General features: G+C 28.5%; 1 protein-coding gene across 1 annotated transcript; it reads right to left on the bottom strand.

Annotated features, from left to right (window-relative positions):
- Positions 1 to 20,433: 20,433 nt before the first annotated feature.
- Positions 20,434 to 21,717, bottom strand: LOC135923876 (uncharacterized). Its single transcript, XM_065458860.1, has 2 exons — positions 21,696 to 21,717; positions 20,434 to 21,438 (listed from the first exon to the last, which is right to left on the bottom strand). Exon 2 carries the CDS (start codon positions 21,429 to 21,431, stop codon positions 20,598 to 20,600), a length of 834 nt encoding a protein of 277 aa, XP_065314932.1. The 5' UTR covers positions 21,432 to 21,438; positions 21,696 to 21,717; the 3' UTR covers positions 20,434 to 20,597.
- Between the last annotated feature and the right edge of the window lie 277 nt (positions 21,718 to 21,994).

Genomic DNA, 21,994 nt, shown 5'->3' with positions numbered 1-21,994 from the left:
TGCTGGACGATTATTTAGTTTGGCAAAGTTTATACTCTCTGATCGTCGAGTACAAAATGTTATTATTATTAAAGTGCAATATTAAATAAATTATATATATATATATGTAACAAATTATAATCATGTTTTTATACCAATATTTTATTTGTGGAAATAAAGTTATGTAAAAAATATTTTAAAAAAAAATCAAAATAGCGTAAAAAGTAGCTAATAGCACGCTACTCATTTGAAAACGATAGCGGTTGCGATAGCGCGCTACTTTTAAGAGTAGCGTTTAACAACACTGCATAGTATAGAGAAACCACTTTATCTAGCCTGGTGACGGAGTAAACATGGGGGTCACTTTTCAAAAACGCCCCGATTAAGATTTTAGCCAAAATAATATGCAAGCCTCGAGATTTAGCAAATGGAGGTCTAAACCTTTCTGCCCACTATGAGCATAATCTCCTGGCTTACATAATATTATTTTGGCTAAAATTTAATCGGCCGTTTTTAAAAATTGCTAAGAACATCTAGAACTTCCAGTAGGGGAGACTGGGGTTAGGTTAACCCCTGGGCTTGGCAAACCACTTAATCTCATTTTAAAATTAAATACACCAGAAGGTTAAAATTAATATAGTTTTCATTAGTATACATCTATGGACAAAATATATTTTGAAATAATTAATTACTAAAAATTTTATTTAAGAAATAAAATTCTGATAAAATTTTCAAAAGATTTTTACATGACAGAATTTTAATTTTTATTAAAATATATAATCATTTATATGTAAATTAAATTTTATTACAAAGTTTAAACATTCTTCTATAATTTGGGTAAGTTTTATGAGTATTTATCAAATCTAGATATTATTTCAATCATGATTTGTCAATTTAGAGTTAGCGGGGTTTGCTAAACCATGCACGTCAATTATGCCAATTAATAATGAAAAAAATTTCAAAATTTTGAAAAGGCAATTTCATGGCTGTTTATGATTGGTATTTAGGATTTATGCTAAGAAATCTTAATCTCTCTTTAAAATTCATATTTTTTTATGTCCAAAATGTTTATTAAATTAGCCAAAATTAAGTTTCTATTTTTATATATAATTAGCTTCAATTTATAAGTATTATGATATTTTGAACAATAAAATTATTCTATACATATCATTAGTAAAAAATAAAAATGCATTTCAATTTATTATGGCCTAAAAAAACCAATGGTTTTGGAAGCCCCTTGAAGTTGTTTGCCTCACCCAGCTATTGGGGCTTGTTGAACAAAATTTTCACTTTTACAAAAAATAAAATTTAAAAAAAATGATTATATTCTTAAGATTTTTTATAAGGCACCTTTATAGAGTATAATTTTAGGTATCCAATCATATATTATTATATTATCTATAAAACAACAAGAGCTATAGCCAATTTTGTAAAAATTGGTTCGACTAACACCAGCCTCCCCTACTTCATCCTTATAGCAATTGACAAATTGAGCCATTGTGTTTATATAAAATTGTTATTCTCAAGCACATTATAATCGCCGTCCACTTAGCGGTTTTATTCTAATTTCCAGATAAGTAAATATTTGGGTCGTTGGCATACAGACTTGGTTAGGTTGACCATACATAAACCCCGACGCTCGGCTTTGATTAATATCTTTTAGGATTGATATCGGCATAAAAGAATATGATATTGTGGGGAAAAAGATGCCCCATTAAAATCCCTTTGTAGCGATATTAGACCTATTGAAAAACTCAAGGAAAATACCCTTGATACTGAAAGGATAGAATACTGATTTGATTATTTCTGTAGGGGCAGAGGGCACTATTTAGCATATCATAGAGAGAGTCATTTTTTTGCATGAATGTGGGATAAAATTCTTTCCTATCTAGGAAAAGTGGAAGTTGATAACTTTTATTCTATCCTGATATAACTATTACAAATAATCCATAAGGCTTTTGCCAAATTATAGATCATCTAGTATCTCGTTGCGCTATAAGCGAGCTTTATTCTCATCTGCCGTCAAGATGACACCCACACCCTAATTAATATGTAAATATAAATTTTGTTATAATTATATTTTATTTTTAAGAATACTAAGTAGTTTAAAGGTAGTGTTCATTAAGACTAAGTTAATGGTAAACAGACTTAGGTGGTATGGGCACACAATGAGAAGGCTTATGAACTACATAGGAAATAAAGTTAAGAGTTTGGAAGTGATGGGCAAACGTAAAAGAGGAAGGCCAAAACTTCAATGGGGCCATAAAGTTAGAGCCAATATAAAGAAGTATAAATTAGATAAAAGAGATTGTATTAATAACATAAAGTGGAGAGAGATGTTGAAGGAGCTTACCACCAGAAAAGGTGAAAGCTAAAGAGAAAAAAAAACATTCTAAATCTAAGAGATAGTATTTTGGTTTTATATGAAAAAAAACATTATTTGAGCAGTCAAAAAAAATATAGCGGATCTTCTCATATAAAAAATTTGTCCAGTTTTGAAAAAAATATTAGATTCCATTTACTTCCATATTGAAATATTTTGATGCTGCATTGAAATAACAAAAAAATTTACTTCAAATGGCATCGTTCAAAATGGTCCTATTTTACCCTTGCGTCAAATAGCATATATGCAAATTATTTTCAATAGTTTTTCGAATATAATTATAATTCTGAAGTTTGAATTCAAGATTGAGAGTTTGCAAAATTTTAAAAATCCAGCTTTAATTTAATTAATGAATAGCACGATAAATCACAATTGGAATATCACATATACATATTTTCCAAAATATTTAAAAAGTATCATATTCAAGATTTTAAGGAAAATAATATTAAGTTAGCCTGTTATTCACTCCGCTGTTCTCTGTAAATCTCAAGGCGAAAATGAATTTTTTTTAGGTAGAATAGAAATGATACCTATACTATTAAGATATTAATTTTTTTTAAACCATTTCTTTCAAATTATTGTTTAAGATATATGCATATATTTTTGTGGACCATGGAATAGGGAGGGAGCTAATGAGGATATTTTTTATTTAAATAATGATATTAATTTACTTGCAGATTTTACATAATATTTGTATTTTATTTTTTTCTCTTTATTACAGATAATAAATCATCAAAGATCCAAATCGGTATTATAAACTATATATTCTTCAAAAAATTGAATATTTTTCAATTTATTATTCAATTTATGTATATCTACCTCTCGTTCATAATCCTGAATAATATTTTTAGTCTCCCAGAACCAGCTGAATTAATAAATTAAATTATTTTTTAAAGTCTCCTTTTATATAAAGGAGGCAGAAAAAGCGGGCATTGAGTTACCATCTTATAAAGCTTATAATTTATGCATTATTTGTTGACAGAGAATTCCGCGATTGCTCCTAGGATAAATGGCGCAATCGTAATATTGCATTCGGGACATGTTATGGATGGACAATTGGATATATATGTATATTGGAGTATCGATCACTTGAAGAAAAGATATATAAAAGATCTTGCGATTACCGCATAGAATTGTCACCTACCCGCCCAGATATGATTTTCCAAACATGCACAACTTATAAATGACATAAATAACAATTGAAGATTATTATAAATTGAGATTTAGAAAATGCGATTGATCAAGGGGTAACAAGCTAAATTGTTCGTCATTCATTAGATTTAATTATGGGTTACTATTAATCTACTAAAGATACATATTAAAAATCAAATCCGTTCGCAATCTTTAAATTTCCAGTGCAAATTTATATTAAAGGCGTTATGTTCAAGAGGTGAGTTATTTGCAATATAACACTGATAAATAGATATAATTTAAAATATGGAGTGTTATAGTGATAACGCTATGATAAAAAACAAAAGCTAATTCCATAAAAAGGTATATGATATTTCTAAAATATTATATAAAATATTTATTTATTTAAAAAAATATTAACGCTATCTAGATGTGATTTCGATAGCCTTAAATAACGAAAAGGTTGAATATAAGGCGTTTACTATAAATTTAGTGTAAGAAAATATTACATTTTTTTGTCTATTCAAAAAGGAAACAACAATTTCTAAAAAAGAATTTTAGAAATATAGTTAGAACTGACTTATTTCACAAAAGTGTTCCCGTATCCTTAACTCTTTATTTCAAAGGTAACACAAATAAGTCTTTAAAGGATTATGTCACCGATAGAATCTTCATAACGGCTTTTTGATTTGACTATTAAAATACTTGGATTCATTAATATTTTATTATTATCAGCATTTTATCATGCAAACTTATTTTTAAAAATTATAATAATAGTCAATTTTAGTTAGTTTAGATTTTATGTTTAAGAAAAATTAAATAAAATTATTAGAAGTTTAGTATTTCATTTAGGTTAGATAAGTAGATAAATATTTTTTAGAGTTAATACCAAGCATGGATGAAATCATTGAAAAATTAGCTCAATTCCAAGAATATTGAATTTTACATTATAAATTTATAATATGCTTCTTAATGATATTTTTTACTATTTTTAGTAGTGTTGTTAAACGGCTCGGTTTGAGCGGATTTTTATAAACTCAATATTTTATCCAGAAAAATAGTACGTAAGCCGTAAGATTTTGCTTATAGATGGCACAAAGGCATGAACACCCATTAGAGAAATTTTGAGATTTAGGCAATGTTTTTCTGGCTAAATATTGAGTATCCGTTTTTAAAAATTGGCTCAAATCGAACCGTAAAACAATACTAATTTTTTGATACACCATATTTTTTTCATGAATATTTTGGAAATTTATATATGCAATAATTCTTAAGAAATTTTTGTGTTAATATATATTTCCAATATTTTTTTTATATATAATTTAAACTTATATATCAAATTTTATATGTTTAAAAAATTATCCTATTTTACAATGTCCTTTTTCGAGACATTTATATTGTATGATTTATACACCGATTTGATGGGCAAACGTAAAAGAGGAAGGCCAAAACTTCAATGGGGCCATAAAGTTAGAGCCAATATAAAGAAGTATAAAATAGATAAAAGAGATTGTACGAATAACATAAAGTGGAGAGAGATGTTGAAGGAGCTTACCACCAGAAAAGGTGAAAATTGTGTATTAGACATTGCCAATATTCTATAGTCACCAATAGTATTTTTAAATGGCTCGTATTGGGCCGATTTTTAAAAATGGCTAACTCAAGATTTTAGCCCCAAAAATATTGCCTAAGCTTTGATATTTCACTAATAGATGTCTAAACCTTTGTTTCATTTACAAAAAAAATATTCAGACTTGCATTAAAATTTTTCTGGATAAAATACTGAGTTGTTCGTTTTTAAAAATCGACTTAAATAGAGCAGTTCAACAACCCTAGTCGCTAATCTTAATAAATTTATAAATGACTCCTAGTTATAAATAAATTTAATACCCACACCCCCCCCCCAGAGCGAATTCCTGCATATGCACCTGTAAATCTGAATATTAAGGAATCTTTTAAGAATAAACAAATACATATATAAATGTTAAATAACAACATGTATATATTTTTTCCTAAATGTAACTGTAGTAAATTTGAATATTTTTCTGTATGTATAAAATAAGAAGAAATTTTATAAAAATTACCATTATTATTTTTTTGTCTTGTTTTATAAATTATTAAATAAAGTAATATTAAAGTAAAATTTATCAATTAATAGATTAGTGAGATTTATTCGGCATTTCATTTTAAACTTAACTTATAATAATTGGTGATGAATTAATTGAATGAAATATTTAAAATTTCAGACTAAAGCTCTCCCAACTCTCCAATAAAATCTAAATTCTAAAGGATAAAAAGGTAAATGATAAAGTTATTTTACATTGTATTACTTAGTTTAATTATTTGGGTGATATATACAATTAATTTCAAGTTATTTATAATTCGATTTTTATTAAGCACACTATAATGTATATTATGCAGATTAATTTGTTGAATTTATTAATGGATAAAGTAGGGATATGTTTAATTTCGTTGATAATTGTTAGTTTTGTATTAGACTTAATTATAGGAAGAGGTACATCGTATAAAAGGATTGAGAATAAAAAAGTAGAAAAGATTAAAGATATGATAAGAGATGAAGATAGGATACAAGTAAATAATTATAAACCAATTGTTTTTTTTTCTTGTGGTCATCAAGGACACATATCACGACAATGTGAGTTAACTAGGCAGCTTATGTGGGCGTAACGGACACATAGATACGAATTGTAGATTTTTTGACAGAAGTTTGAAATTCTAAGTGCGGTTTAGAAGGTCATTCACAAGAGAGATGTAATTAAGGATAATATTATATATAATAAATTTAATAGTTTGTCTGATTTTTTTAATTATAAGTATAAATGAAACAAGTATAATTAATTTAAATGGAAAAATTAATGGAAGAGAAATTGAAACAGAAGATATATATAGAATTGAATTAGAAAAGATGATAAAAGAGAAATAAATGTCCGAGGATAATAGGCGAAAGTGAAGCATGTTTTTTATTAAATATAGGAGCTGAGATTAGTTTAATGAGTATAAAAGATTTTAATAAATGGTTTCCAAAAGAAAGATTCACAGCTAGAAGAATAATAGCGAAGCAATTAGACGGTAATACAGTTAAGATTTTAGGCTTTTATACAATTAAATTGATAGAAATAAATAAAGAGAACGATATGGATTAATACGTTAAAGATAGAGCATATCTTAGGTTGGAATGAAATTAAGGATGTCCGTGAGATAATAAGAAGTGAGGATGAGGAGAAGACTGAATTATCTTGACCAGAATTTTTAATTAGATATAGAAGCAACTTAGAAGAAAATAAGGAAACAAAAGATATAAGGACAATAGAGGTAGATTTAGTCGAAGTCAAACAACAAGGAATTAAGAATATGGTAGAACTGGATGTTGTTGAGAATAATTTCAACAAAGAAATAAAGAATATATTGAATAAGGTATAAGGAAGTCTTTAAAGAAGAATTAGTAACTCTTAGAGATTTTGAAGTAGATATACGATTAGAAGAAAATTCATTTTCTTATAGAAGAGATAGAGAATTAGACAAATGGCTTAAAGAAGGAATAATAAAACTAATAGTGCATAGTGTATGGGTAACACTTTTAGTTCCCAAAGAAAACAGTATAACAGTTTAAGACTATGTATAGACTATAGAGTATCGGTTAACGGGTGGTGGCTAATTTAAAAGGAGCAACAATTTTTTCGAGAAAGTATCGGATTGAACATGAGAGCCCCAAATAATAAAACTGAAGTACAGGCGTTTTTAGGAGCTACGAATTATTATCATCGTTTTGTTCAAAATTTTGCAGAGATTGCCACACCGTTCTATGATTTATAAAAAAAAAATAAAAGGTTTGAATGGGGAGAAGCACAGGAGGAAAGTTTCGAAAAATTGAAAAAAAAGATGGTAGAGAAACCCATTTTAATTGTTTTAATGAGAATTTAGATATTATATTAGCATGGGTGCATCTAATGAAGGTATAGGAGGAGTTTTATTACAGATGACAGATAATGTTGAGAAACCGATTTTATTTTTATCGAGAAGGTTCAGTAGCACTGAGAAAAATTACTCCACGAGAAGGAGGCGCTGGCTGTGAAATTTGGGCTAGCGAAGTGCAAAGAATATCTGATTAGAAGAAGGTTTGTATTATATACGGATCATAAGCCGTTGGTAGATTTATTTAAGAATGAAAATAAAGAACTTATGATTTCACAAGACAAAGATACGTTAATCAATAGTTTAAAATATATAGAAGAAGAAGAATTAAATAGTAATGTTAGCTTTGAAAATAGATACAAGAGAAAAACCTATAACTTTTGAAATAGTAGAGGATCCAGTTCTACCATATTCTTAATTCCTTGTTGTTTGACTTCCACTGAATCTACTTCTATTGTCCTTATACCTCCTGTTTCCTTATTTTATTCTATGTTGCTTTTATATCTGATTAAAAATTCTGGTGTTCGATTTCTCAGTTTATCGAGAACTACTTCATGTTTTACTCCTAAACAAGGTAACTCAGTCCCTCATCCTCACTTCTTATTATCTCTTTAGTTCTTTTGTTGTTCTCACGGACATCTTCAAACAAAGACCACCAATTATAATCAAGACCAATATTCTTAATTTCATTCCAACCTAAGATAGGATCTATCTTTAACGTAGTAATCCATATCGTTATCTCTTTATTTATTTCTACCAATTTAATTGTATAAAAGCCTAAACTTAACTGTATTACCATCTAATTGTTTCGCTATTATTCTTCTAGCTGTGAAACTTTCTTGTGGAAACCATTTATTAAAATCTTTTATACTCATCAAACTAATCTCAGCTCCTGTATCTAATAAAAAACATGCTTCACTTTCACCTATTCTTATTTTAATTCTCGGACATTTATTTCTCTTTATCATCTTTTCTAATTCAATTCTATATATATCTTTTGTTTCAATTTTTCTTCCATTAATTTTTCCATTTAAATTAATTATACTTGTTTCATTTATACTTAAATTATGATTAAAAAAATCAGACGAACTATTAAATTTATTATATATAATATTATCCTTAATTACAGTATTTATTACATCTCTCTTGTGAATGACCTTCTAAACCGCACTTGGAACATTTCAAACTGTCAAAAAATCCTCTACAATTCGTATCTATGTGTCCGTTACGCCCACATTTTGTACATTTAAGCTGCCTAGTTAACTCACATTGTCGTGATATGTGTCCTTGCTGACCACAAGAAAAACTAACAATTGGTTTATAATTATTTACTTGTCTAATCCTATTTTCATCTCTTATCATATCTTTAATCTTTTCTACTTCTTTATTCTCAATCCTTATATACGATGTACCTCTTCCTGCCTAATACAAAACTGACAAATCAACGAAATTAAACATATCCCTACGTTATCCTTTAATAAATTCCACAAATTAATCTGCATAGTATACATTATAGTGTGCTTAATAAAAATCGAATTATAACCAACTTGAAATTAATTGTATATATCACCCAAATAATTAAACTAAGTAATACAATGTTAACTAACTTTATTATTTACCTTTTTATCCATTTTATTACGAATAGAATTGAGATTTTATTGGACAGGGGAGAGCTTTAGTCTGAAATTTTAAATAGTTCATTCAATCTATTCGGCACCAATTATTATAAGATAAGTTTAAAATGAAATGCCAAATAAATCTTACTAATCTATTAATTGATTAATTTTACTTTAATATTACTTTATTTAATAATTTATAAAACAAGACAAAAAAATAATAATGGTAATTTTTATAAAATTTCTTATTCTTTTATACATACAGAAAAATTAGAATATATAAAATATAACTTAAACAGAATCTCATCGAATATAAACATTTTTTATCAATATTCAAAACAATCTTTTTTCCTTTAAAAATTTTTTTCTTTTATTTTATTCAAATTTACTACAGTAACTAAAGAACATATGTTGCATTATTAAATAAATCATTCTGATATTATCACAGATGCCAATTAAAGTTAATTTGTATCTTAAAAAAAGAGACATCATAACTTTTATCTTTAATTGAAAAAAAAATCATTAAGAGGAAAAGATTTCTCAGTGGGTGTCTTTGCCTTTATGGTTCCAATACCCAATGCCCTTAATGTTACCAAGTATGAATTTTACAAAAAGATTTTACAAAAGGTTAATGTAACAAAGTATTTCACAAATTAAAACTAGCGGCAATGACAATATAAAATATGTGTCCTATATAATATAATAACATAACGTGGGGATGAATCGTTGGAGTTTTATTCTTTGGGATGTATTGATATAGCTTATAGGCCATAGCTAAGGCCCAGTCCAGAGATTATAACCGTGGCGGTCACTACCCTTCGATTTTTGGATTACTCGTTTTTGGAATAGTTAAAGAAAGGTCATCTATGTTCGTCGATTAGATAGGGTTTGTAATTCACCAGGTTCGTAATAAATAGTAATGAAGACGGTCACCAATACATGACCTAGATGGCTTGTCAGCTGAATTTTGCTGTAAAGTTCTATAACCCGTTCTTAGACAATGTAGTATTACAGAATTGGATCTTCCTTTTTGTAATACGTAGCAAGCCACTAAAATCGGTACAAATGGAATAGGGGCCTCCCTTTCTAGAAATCCCTTGGTAGCCGACATGTTCTCATATATTCAGAAAGATTCACCGACGTGAGAGTCAGATGCGCTTGTGTATTAGACAGGATAGGTAGTATGTAATCTATACTTTAGTAGGTGCTGTAGCGTTTGGTGATAATCCTTGCTTTCTTGATGGAGGATACGTATTAAACCGTGGTAAGATGGGTTTCCTCCATGGTAATATAATATAGAGATAATAATCTAAACATTCATGTGATGGAAGCTAAGTGGATGACTAGACCTAGTACTCTTTCTGCCAGAATGTCTGTGAGGAGAGGTTAGTAGTGACATCTGGGGTCTGTAGATAAGGCAAGTTTAGCTCAGGAGGAAACGTCCACTGCTACTATATTGTTTGGAAGGTCGATCTGAACCCTAGATACATTGTATATGGGGTAGGGTTCAAGTTGGGCTTATTATTGCTATATGTAGTTCTTAACCCTCTAGGGTATATTCTAAACTCAGGGTAGACCATCGGACGTCTTCTGACTTATATCCATAGATGAGAATGTCACCTAGATTAACTTTGTTCGAGCTTAGGTCGTAGCGCAGACGTCCAGCTTAATGTTTTGCAGACAATTTGGGCTGAACGATGTTCCCATATGGAGGTGTATCTATAGTCTGTGTGTTGAAGAAAACATCTAAGAAATTTTTTAACCATATGTGATAAATGAATAGAAAAGAAAGCAAACCATGTGTCTATCTTGCATTTAAATTTTGTCATCTCTAGGCTCCAGGTTGGCAGACATTAATGGGATTAATTTTAGCCTAAAGGGGTTGAGAAAGGAGACATGCTAAAAGTCACTGGTGACTCTTGGTGAGCGCTTGTCTTATAAATAATGTAGAAGGATGAACATATTAACATGTTCGGCCGATTAGAGCTTCCTCGATAAAGTTAGACTCCAGGTGCTGAGTAGTGATAAAGGGCATATTTGTTGACCAGTAGGATGTTGACATTGCGTTGAAAGTGCCAATCTTGGTATCCTAAGAGCATCCAGCGGTATTCTTTTTTACAACAACTGAGGTGAAAGGAGATTGGAAGGACCCAAATATAAGCTGAATCGTTGTTATATTTATTCAAGGAAAATTTTGCGAAGTCGAAATCAACGAGACCTGAGAAATGCCTATGGTTTATATTGCCGGTAAAAGCATCAAATTATTATAGAACCACTAGTCAGACAGGGACACATCAATATCGTGAATTGAGTGGAAGACCGGTCCCACGATTGGCTTCCCCTTGTTGGACATCTTGGTAGGACCAAGCTGTCATAGAGCTAGGGGAAAGCTCGGACGAAATGTCGGCTTCCATTCTGTTATACCCATACATGAACTAGCCACACCGAAAGTGTATCTGGCTGGCAACTGATATCCGGGACGTTTCGTAAGGGAGGATGAGTAAAAGGATTGTTTACCCCTTTTAACCAGTCTAGGAATTAAGATCTTCTTTTGGATCTGTATACCGTGCCCTGGACCAAGTTGGTTTGGACCTAAAAGGGCCCTTTATGTATTGTTATGATCATCTAATATATGTAAGATTTGATCATTAATTACCTACTGACTACTTCATTTTCTTAGTATTCTTGCCGGCCGCGCTCTTTGGGTTGTTCCGGCAATATTTGTATGAGGCCACTTAAGCGCGTCGAGCTCCTCAAAAGTTTGGGCGATGGTCTAGAAATTGAGCGTCGTTTGAGGTAGGAATAGCTCTAGCGGTGCCCCAATTTAAACGGATTGTGAGAACTAGGATAAAAGGCTCTCTCGGTTAGGATTCCTACCATAACCGTGTCACTGGCTTTATGCGTAACAAAAAAAATTAGCAGCTTGCAAAGATTTTTCTTGTAAATTAATGACTTCAAATATATTAGATGGGGAAAGGACCTGTATATTAGAAAGAAATTTTAGCACTATGAAAAGAGTCACAAACTATATTCCAATAGGTGATGGTAGGTTAGCATCATTATTAGTGGCCTAGCCAATATATCTAAGGGAAATGAGGTACAAAAATATTTCTGGGGCTCACCTTCAAACCTAAATTTTCTAGGCCTTTTTTAATTTCACATGGTTATTTTTATCTTGCTTTGTTTAAATAGGTAATATCTATTATATATACTCCCTTAAAGTTGGCTGATCAATTGGGAGCGCTAATTTAGTATGTCAATATCCTTATCAGTGCCTATGAATGCTTAAACCAGTATTGTAGGCAGCGTTAAGGAAAAAATTAGCAACAAAATTTTGGCACCCTTAAAATTAAAAAGCTATTGAAAGCATTTATTCTAAAAATTTTAACAATATTTAGTGCTTTATATATAATTTTAATTCGGTTAATAGACCTTATAAAGAAAATACCCAAAAATGGTCTTATGCCAGAATGGAAGATATAGAATAACTATAACATCAATTTGTTTTAGCGAACCATAGGAATTAAATCGAGTTATAAACAAAATGAAAACACACTTTAAGTGCCTCGCTTTTGGAAATACTCATTAAGTTTACCAAACCATTAAGCAATTCTTAATTAGCACATTTTATTTTTTTAATCTATTTTGTAGATTGAGGGGAAAAAGATTTTGGTAAAACAAGGGAAAAATTTCCAAAATTGGTATCATGCCGGAACGGAGAATGTAGAAATTCTAAATATACAATTTTCGTTAATATTTAGTGTTTTAATATTATTATCTTGCGAAATACAACATAAGTAACCGAATTATAAGTTTAAAAAAACTATTATTAAACGTCTTTCGCCTGAAATCCTAATTTCTAGAAGTACTAATTTGTTTGCATGAAAAACACATTATTGGTAAAATAATAAAGAGATGCCAAGATTGGCACCATATCAGAACTAAAATGATAGAAGTCCTGAATATCTTGGGGTGTCAATATGTAATGCATCTATTTACTAATTAATTAATCAGTTTTATCAGTCTATAAACAGAAACTTGTTATAAAAAATCAGTCTTTATCGGATTTTTTGCGATTCAAAAGAATTATTCACCCCTCCCCCCCTTTCCCGACTCAAAATATTTTTGAATCTTATTTACTATCTCATGTATTATTTGTTCTTTTCGGGATAAAATATGAAAAATGATAGTTAAAATATTATTATATCTTGAATCGAGTTATATTTTTATAAATCTTAGCCTCATATAAATATGCAGCCCTAGCCTTGAAGTTTACTAAATTTTTGAATGCACTAATTCTAAATCGTTGACCAATATGTATAATGCTTAAACTAATATATTATATACATTTTAGTTTAATGTTTCATTTCGTTTGCTGACTGTATAAATTAAAAGTCTATTAGCAAAATAAGAAAATTTCTAAAATTGATATCAAGAGGATAGAATACAAAATACAGAAACAACAAAAATATTATAATAAAAAAAAGTAAATAAACTAAATATATATATAAATAAGAAACTTTGTATCGTATTTTACAATAGGAGACTAATGTCTATGGTCAAAGCTTTTATACTTTTATTATTTAGTATTAGTACTCATATTGTTAGACGGCTCAATTCGAGTCGATTTTATAAACAGCTCACTTAATATTTTAGCTAGAAAAAAATTTTGTCTAAACCTAGAGATTTTGCTAATGGATGTCCAAACCCTTATGCCATCTATGAGCACAATCTACATACTTGCGTAATATTTTTCTGATAAAGGTAGTCAAATAGACTTGTGACATCTTTGGAAAATGTGGTGATCGAATTATTCAATTTTCGGTCAAATATTTCTGATAAAATATTTTAAAAAATTGTCTCCATCCCCAGTGACCTAAGAAAAATATCCTAGTTACTGCTCTGACTACATCTCAAGCATCTATTGAAATCGAATCATAAAGATAAATATTGTTCAGAAATTATTTCAATATTTCAATGAGACCAGAGCTAGTCAGTGCAATTTTTGTCAAATCATCATAGCTCCGAAAATAATGGTCATATAAGTCTTTGCACACCAATCGATACTTAAACACTTACCTATAAATATACATTGTTATATTATTTAAATATTTAGAAAAATGCTTTAATAAAAGTAATTTTTTGAACCTAGATTAAATCCATGGCTAGTCGGATCATCGCTGGGGCTAGTGGAATCAAGTGATTTATTAGGTTTCCTATGAGATACAAAAAGATTTTTTTTTCAAATTTTCATATATGCTTTATTTATATAATATTCTATTTACAATTATAACAAATAAAATAGGAATCTTTTTTGGCACTGAACCCAAGCGCCCAACCTTTACATACTATGCATTGAAACCAATCTGCAAAATTATGAAAATTTTAAGTCCTGTTTACATATAATACAAACATCTTTTATTAATATTTTAACAAAATGTTTTTTTGATGCTATTTCTTGAATGGGATAATAAAAATCTGGCTATTATTTTTTTATACCTTTTTAAAAGATAAACCATAAAAAGTTTGCTTCATGAAATTAGATATTCAACCATTTTATTTTACTCCTCATCATCAAATTTGTTTATTATTTTGACCTATCTTGGGCTGCAAACTATTTTATATTTTTTATAATGTCTTAAAAAATTTGTAGTAGGGATACCTAATAAAATAAATAAAAAATTCACTCAAATTTAATTCTATTTTTAAATATATAACATTAATTGGATCTTATTATCAGGCCAAAATAAATATCCTGATAACTAAAATGTTCATTTCTAATTAAATGTAATAATCCAGGGGCCCCTACAACGGGGGGGGGGGGTCCGAAGCAACTGCTTCAGTAAATTTGAGTGGGGGTACTTTTTTTTACATCCATCATGATCATGTGATTTCTGGTTTATAAATGTAATAATAAGACCCCCCCCCACCACTTAATATTTAATTTAAAATATTGACGGAAATTTTGGTCGATGTTTAGTAAATTTTATTTAATATCTCGTAACCAAGCCTTCTGGGGGAACAGGCAACAAGAAGGCAATATGATGGCCCTTACTAAGCTTATTGCAGATTCTGAACCTATACTAAAAATGTATATATAGCAAAATGAAGAAAGAAAAAGGATAAAAAAATAAGGGATTAAAAACGAAATTATATTCAAACCTATTATCATTATAACATAAACATTCTCATTAAAACCATGAAAAATATGGTTATAAAAAAAATTCAAAATGAGATTACATTTAACAGGTGCTTTTCAATCATAGTTGATGGCACATATGATGTTTCGAAATCAGAAGCAATAGCTTTAATAGTAAGATATGTTGAAAATAGTGAGACGCCGAAGCCTGTTGAAAGACTATATTGTACGGGAAATACCACAGGTCTCGATATAAAGCATAATATAATATCCAAACTTGGCTCGATGAATTTACCCCTTGAAACTATAGTTGGGCAAAGTTATGATGGCGCCTCAAACATGAGTGGAAGAATCAATGGTGTGCAAGCCTTGATTAGAGCAGAGGCGCCAAAGGCAGCTTTTATTTGGTGTTATTGTCATCGATTAAATTTAATCGTTGTTCAATTATGCCAATCAATTAAAAAACTTCGAAATGTTCTAGGAATACTAGATGAGATTTATGTCTATTTTAATGGTGTAAAAAGATATGAGATACTCAAAAAATTTCAGTGTAATGATCTGAAAAAATCGCAACGATTTCTACGCGAAGAATACCACTCGGTAATAGTTCCTTATTTATTTAAATTTTAAATATTTTTTTTATTTAGAAGCTGGCTATCGTCATATAAAGCTATTGTATTTTTTTCAACTTTATGATGCCTTGAGGGCAGCTTTAACAAATTTAAAGGATTCTGAAGATCCTGCCACTTCCACTATGGCAAGTGCTATAGTCTTTAGAATAGAAAAATTTGATTTTGTCTTATCACTTTGTATTTTGGATAAAATATTGTTGATAAAAAGTTTAGCTTGTACAACAAACCATTTCGAAGGATATAGGGTATGCAATAAATCAAATTCAATTGGCAAAAGATTGCTTGATTAATTTGAGAAGTATAATATAAATTATTGTCTTAATTATTTTTTAATCTAATAGATAATAACACTGAATTTTTGGATGTTTTTTCAAAGGCGTAAGATTTTATGAACGAGAGAAATCTACCTTTTGATTTTGAAAGTTCTAGACTTCAAACATTACAATCCAAAAAGGAGAGGTATATATACTTTCATCATTAAATATAGAAATTTTTTTTAGCTTTAAAATAGGTGTGTTTTATGCTGCACTCGATTTAATTATTATGCAGTTTAACGAAAGATTTAATGATGATTCAATGAAATTTTTACATCAAACATCTTTTTTTACGCCAATAGGAATGGCAGAAAAATCAATTATTAAAGAAGATATCAAGGATATCTGTGAATTTTACAATTTAAATTCAAGTCAAATTTTCGAAGAAATGTTGAAGTTTAGATATATTTATAAGATGGCCAAAATGGGGAATGTAATTATTACTCATGACCTAGAGGTTCAAGAATCTAAAGATTTGTCAGATTCTGAGAATTGTAAATTTATTTAATTAAAATATTTTTACCAATACATTATTTAGCTTCTTCTGATGATGATGATTACGATTCAGATTGGAATAAATATTCATTTATTTTACCTTATCGTTTACTTTTAAATTTTTCTGCTTTCCCTAATTTAAGAATTTTATATAAATATTTATTAACCATTCCCACAACCTCATGTACTGCCGAAAGAGTCATGAGTAAAATTAAATTAATTAAAACAGACTGCGCAGTACCATGAAAAATTCTTTTCTCAATAATTTAACCATATTATCAATGGAAAATATTTTATTTAAACAATTAAATACTGATGAAATTATAAATTCTTTCGCTTTCTCTTCCCCTAATTTATCTAAATTATTAATTTAAAAATAATATTTATAAAGTTATATTTTTTGCATTTTATTTATATTATATATTAAAAATTGATGCAATAAAAATTATTTTTGAAATTTATGGGTGTCATAATTATCATTTTTTCGAAGGGGAGGGGGATACTTTTCAAGGGGGTACTTTTCATGGGGGTATTCTGCTTCATTCGCTCCTGTAATAATCTGAATTATATTATATTGTCAATGACAATAGATATATATGGAAATCTTTGTTTGCTATATTTAATTCATTTTAAATAATGGATCTTATTATCAGGCTAATATTAATTTATGGGAAATAAACGTTCATATCAGATTGATTAAATATAATTAGAATTTAATCAAATAATATATCAATCGCGTATATATATATATATTTATATAAACAATATATATATATATATGAAGATTTAATTTGCAAGATTTATTTTATCTGATATTATATTAAAATTGAAATGTATTATGAAAAATTACATTGATTAATTTAATAATAATTATTATTTTATATATTAAATTTATTAAATATTATATTTTAACCTGTAATAATTATTACTTTTCTTGATGACATATCATTTTCATATATTTTATTGCTTCTTCATAATCCTTTATGGTGAAAATTTTCCTATTTGGAATTTTTATATATTTGAGTACCTTATTAATATTATAAAAATTAATTGATCTATTGAGCCGACAAGCCATGATTCTTCAAATCCCAAAGGTGATAATATTACTAATATGATCTTAACATATATTTAAGCCTTATATATCAATCTGAAACTTTCCTAAATATTAAAATAGAGTTTTAACTTTCATATATTGTCTATTTTGTCATATTTTAACTTCTTTTTAATACAAATTGTGAAGTGAAAATATTGTAATTTTCATGTCAGAAACATGTCATAACAGATAAAATTAAAATGGCTAAATAATATAAATAATATTTTAGAACAAAATTTTAATTTATATTATTTTTAAAATAAAATTCACTGAACCGACAGGTACCTTTTGCCGACTATCCCTGGTTTTCCCTAGTAATTAACGAAAATTTATTATATTTTGCCTCTAATTATATTCTATTTTTAGGATGACAGTCATTCATAATTTGGATCCATAATTTGTTTAAATATGACATTAATAATGACTATACGATAAATTTTAAACCTAAAAAAGATATAAAATATGCAAAATAGCACCAAAATTTAATACTATGCAAAAGAATATTTTTAAAACAGTAAAAAAAAATAACAGAAAAGCACACAAAATGATAGAAGAGCAAGCTAAATGACACAAATAATTGTTACCACGGAGCAGGAAAGCAAAATTAAATAAATTTTATGAAAATATCTTTATTTGACATCAAGGACTAGCAAATCATTTAATGAATTTAGTTTTAAAAATATAACCTTACATAAGATACATTAATAATAATATAATTTTCTAAGAAAAAGCTATTTATAATTTTTAGTTTCACGCCATTTGTCTATAATAAAATGCATGGGGAAAAACTTTACTTTTGTTAGACTTGATTATCCACTCTAATAATTTGAGATTCAGAGAATAATATATCATAATAATATTAATTCATTCTTGGGCTGTTAAAAAAATATATTTTTCCCATTATGTACTTTCTTTTCCATTATATTTTTCTATATGTTTCCGTTGTGAAAAAATAACTTGCCTTAGAAAATTCTTTAATTTAATTACTCATTCTTTCACTAATTAAATTTGCTCTACCTTAATATTTTATTTGGTACATTTTTATCAAATAAATATTAAGATTCGCCACAGTATAAACTTATTCATGGAACCTCGTATTACTTCATATGTGTAGGTATCACAAAAAACCTGGACTTCTAGAGCAGGAATAGTCTTATATGCTCAAGTAGCTAAGATCCAGAGACCTTTGGCTTTAACATAATAATAAGTCTCAATATGATAACTGCTTCATCCGCAATAATCTAATTTTTATAAATAAATGCTAGTCTTCAGCTAGGCTTAGCAACAATTATTTGGTAAAGTGAAATCTTATATCATATATATTAACTGCGTTTTTTATTTTGGCCTATAGTATAAATTTAATCCTATAATAACAATAACCAAAATATAAAAGAAGTGGATAATATTATTTACACAACAATCATCCTTTTTTTTCCTAGCCCTAATTTTTTTAAAAAAAATATTGATAATAGAAATTAACTAACTGTAAAATTTAATTTCTATTCTAAAAAAAGACAGCAATTACTTTTTTTACGCATTCTTTTAGAAACTCACAAAATATAAACACAGAGCGTTAAATTTTACTTTGAAAATTGAATATAAATGGTTTGAGTGAACTATTTTGACTCATGGTGGTATATGCCACCAAAAATATGGGAAGTAATGTTACTTATTTACCTATCACAAATAGTTAATGATAAACATAGCCTGGGTTATAATGTAAATCTAAGTTAATCAATTTATGTGAAACGTATCACTATTTTTAATGAGTCCTTTAAACTTAATAGGATCAATTAGATAATTGTTCTCTTAACCCGAGTGGAAAATCTCGCCCTTACATTGTCTTCCCACGCCAAAGATAATTTAAGTGTTGCTAACTCACATATTTGATTTTTATAATATTATTACTTATTATAGTTTCGTAAAATTGAGAACCTAAATTAATACATAAATAATTTATATAATAATGAGTCTAATTAACTAGTTTATTTATGATAGTATTTCACGCAATGCAAAACTCTAACTTAAGTGTTTAGTTTTAATTTAAATCTGTCAAACTTTTTTAAAAGGATCAATAACCCTAATCAAGGGAACATAGAAGGTTTAATACAACAATTAGATATGATTATTGAACTATTATCTAGAAGTATTAAAGGAAAATTAAATCTAATAAAAATTAGACGGGAGAGGGGGGGGGAGTATATTACAAATAATATTAACTAAGGATTTTTTGAAAAAAATAGAAGTAGCATTAATCTAAACAATTTACGAGAGAAGGGCAGCCGGCAGAGTAAAATAAGAGATTATGAGAGAGACGGACAAATCTTTATAAATCGCAACAGTAGACTGTGTTTCTAAGGTGAGGAAAAATTTCTATAATCAGCTAGAGATAGAAGTTCTAGCTTGTTCAAAAATTGAATTAACCCGTCATTTTTATGTGAATTACTATCTAGCGGTACCTTCTTGAGAGAAAGCAATTTGTAGGAAACATGCCTAGATTTACCAATCATCCCCCCTCCCCCTCCCCCATTCTTATAATCATTTAACAATTTATTTAGTCATTACCTCCATAGGAATCTATTCCAAAAGATACAAGGAGTTAAATTTCTCCTCTCTCCTCATCCCCCCCCCCCCCATTTAGATGTTGAAAGCCTTACAGTTTTTACTGTTATTATTCAAGCACATTATATATGTTTTTATTTTCACCTTTGGCGCTATAATAACATAATTTCTAGTAAACCAAATAGGATTACATTATATTTGGATAATTATTTTCGTAATTCAAACTTATTAAGTTTCTTGCTTTTAACATAAATTAAATATAAGTATATAAGTTTACAACAAATAAATTTACAATAAAATATTTGTCAATTGACAATGAATCAATTTTTGCTCTCGTATCCTTCTTTCATCTTTATTATCATGAGATTTAAGATAAGATCCCAAGCCGATTGAACTTCCGGCGTAAATTCATCCCCTATCTCTTTTTTCCACACTTCCATTATGCAGTCCTTAAAAAGAATCCAGTATTCAGGTTTAAATCCTGGAAACTTTTGATGCAATTTACCCAATGCTTCCATAACGGTCGTTACCGATTTTAAATCTTGCAAATTTTCTACCAAAGAACGAATCGAGAATATGAATCTCTTGGAATGGGCCCGAAAAATTGGATCTTTTACAATATCCTCCAAGTTTTTCTCGCCGAACGAAGGAAATATATTCTTGATTGCCGGGTTACGTTTAAAAATGAGCAAAAATACTTCGATTCCTATATTTTGCGGACTTCTTATGATGCATCCCCAAGTTCTCCTTATAGCCTTACACTCTTGTTGAGTGAAACTTATAAGTCCGGAGTTAAGTGTATCACTAATATCTTGTTTATTTGAGACTGCTTGAGCTTGAAGGGAGTCATGATGGCCGTGTTTGTGAGGGTTCGATAAGCTTAGTTCATCTGATAACCTTTCTAAAAACACGGGTAATCGCACGTGGAGAGGGTTCCAGTTAAATTTATAGTGGGGTCCGTTTTTGTCAAGGGATGGATCCGATGGTGAATTATGACCATTAATAGAATCTCTTTCAATTGTCTCGATAGTTTTTGGTTGGTGGGAAACGTTATCATCATTTTTTAGAACATTGTTTATACCGCAAATGTTAGGGGAGGACGCAAAAGTGTGGGTACCACCGTTTTGATGTGCATATCCCATTTGATTTCCCATACTAGCACTAAAATAAATATAATATAAATAAAAATTTTGCATGTTGATAAGAAAATTGAAATACAGTTGTTTTATTAGTTTTTCCCAGGGATCTGAAACTTCCGGCTAAAAACTTATGTTCCCTTTCCTTTCTGTTCAACATTTGGAAACGTATTTTCTAAAAAAAAATCAATATTTATATTTTATTAATATACGATTTTAATTTATTCTTATAATAAATATCAGTTATCAGATGTATAAGTAGCAATTTGAGAAATTCTATACCGTTCCAAGTCCCTGGTTGTTAATTAATTATTTAATTATGTTGGACATTTTTATATTTCTACGTATTCTATTTTCCAGATTTTTCTTAAAAAATGTAATCTGATCTCAAAAACAAATGGTAAATTTCAGACAATTTCGACATTAACTTTTTGAGTATTTATTTTATTTTATTTTTTATGAAATATTAATATAAATAAATAGTAATTCAAAAGTCACGGCAAAAGTGTCTTAAATTCACAGTGTGGGAACTATATACATGGTAGATTGAATGACTTAAAATCGAGGATTCTATGCTATAC

Source organism: Gordionus sp. m RMFG-2023, chromosome 2 (assembly GCF_954871325.1).
Source record: "Gordionus sp. m RMFG-2023 chromosome 2, tfGorSpeb1-WG-v2, whole genome shotgun sequence".
NCBI classification, from domain to species: Eukaryota; Metazoa; Nematomorpha; class Gordioida; order Chordodea; family Parachordodidae; genus Gordionus; species Gordionus sp. m RMFG-2023.
The sequence above is the reverse complement of the archived record's forward strand: the minus strand, read 5'-3'. Positions and strand labels throughout refer to the sequence as shown.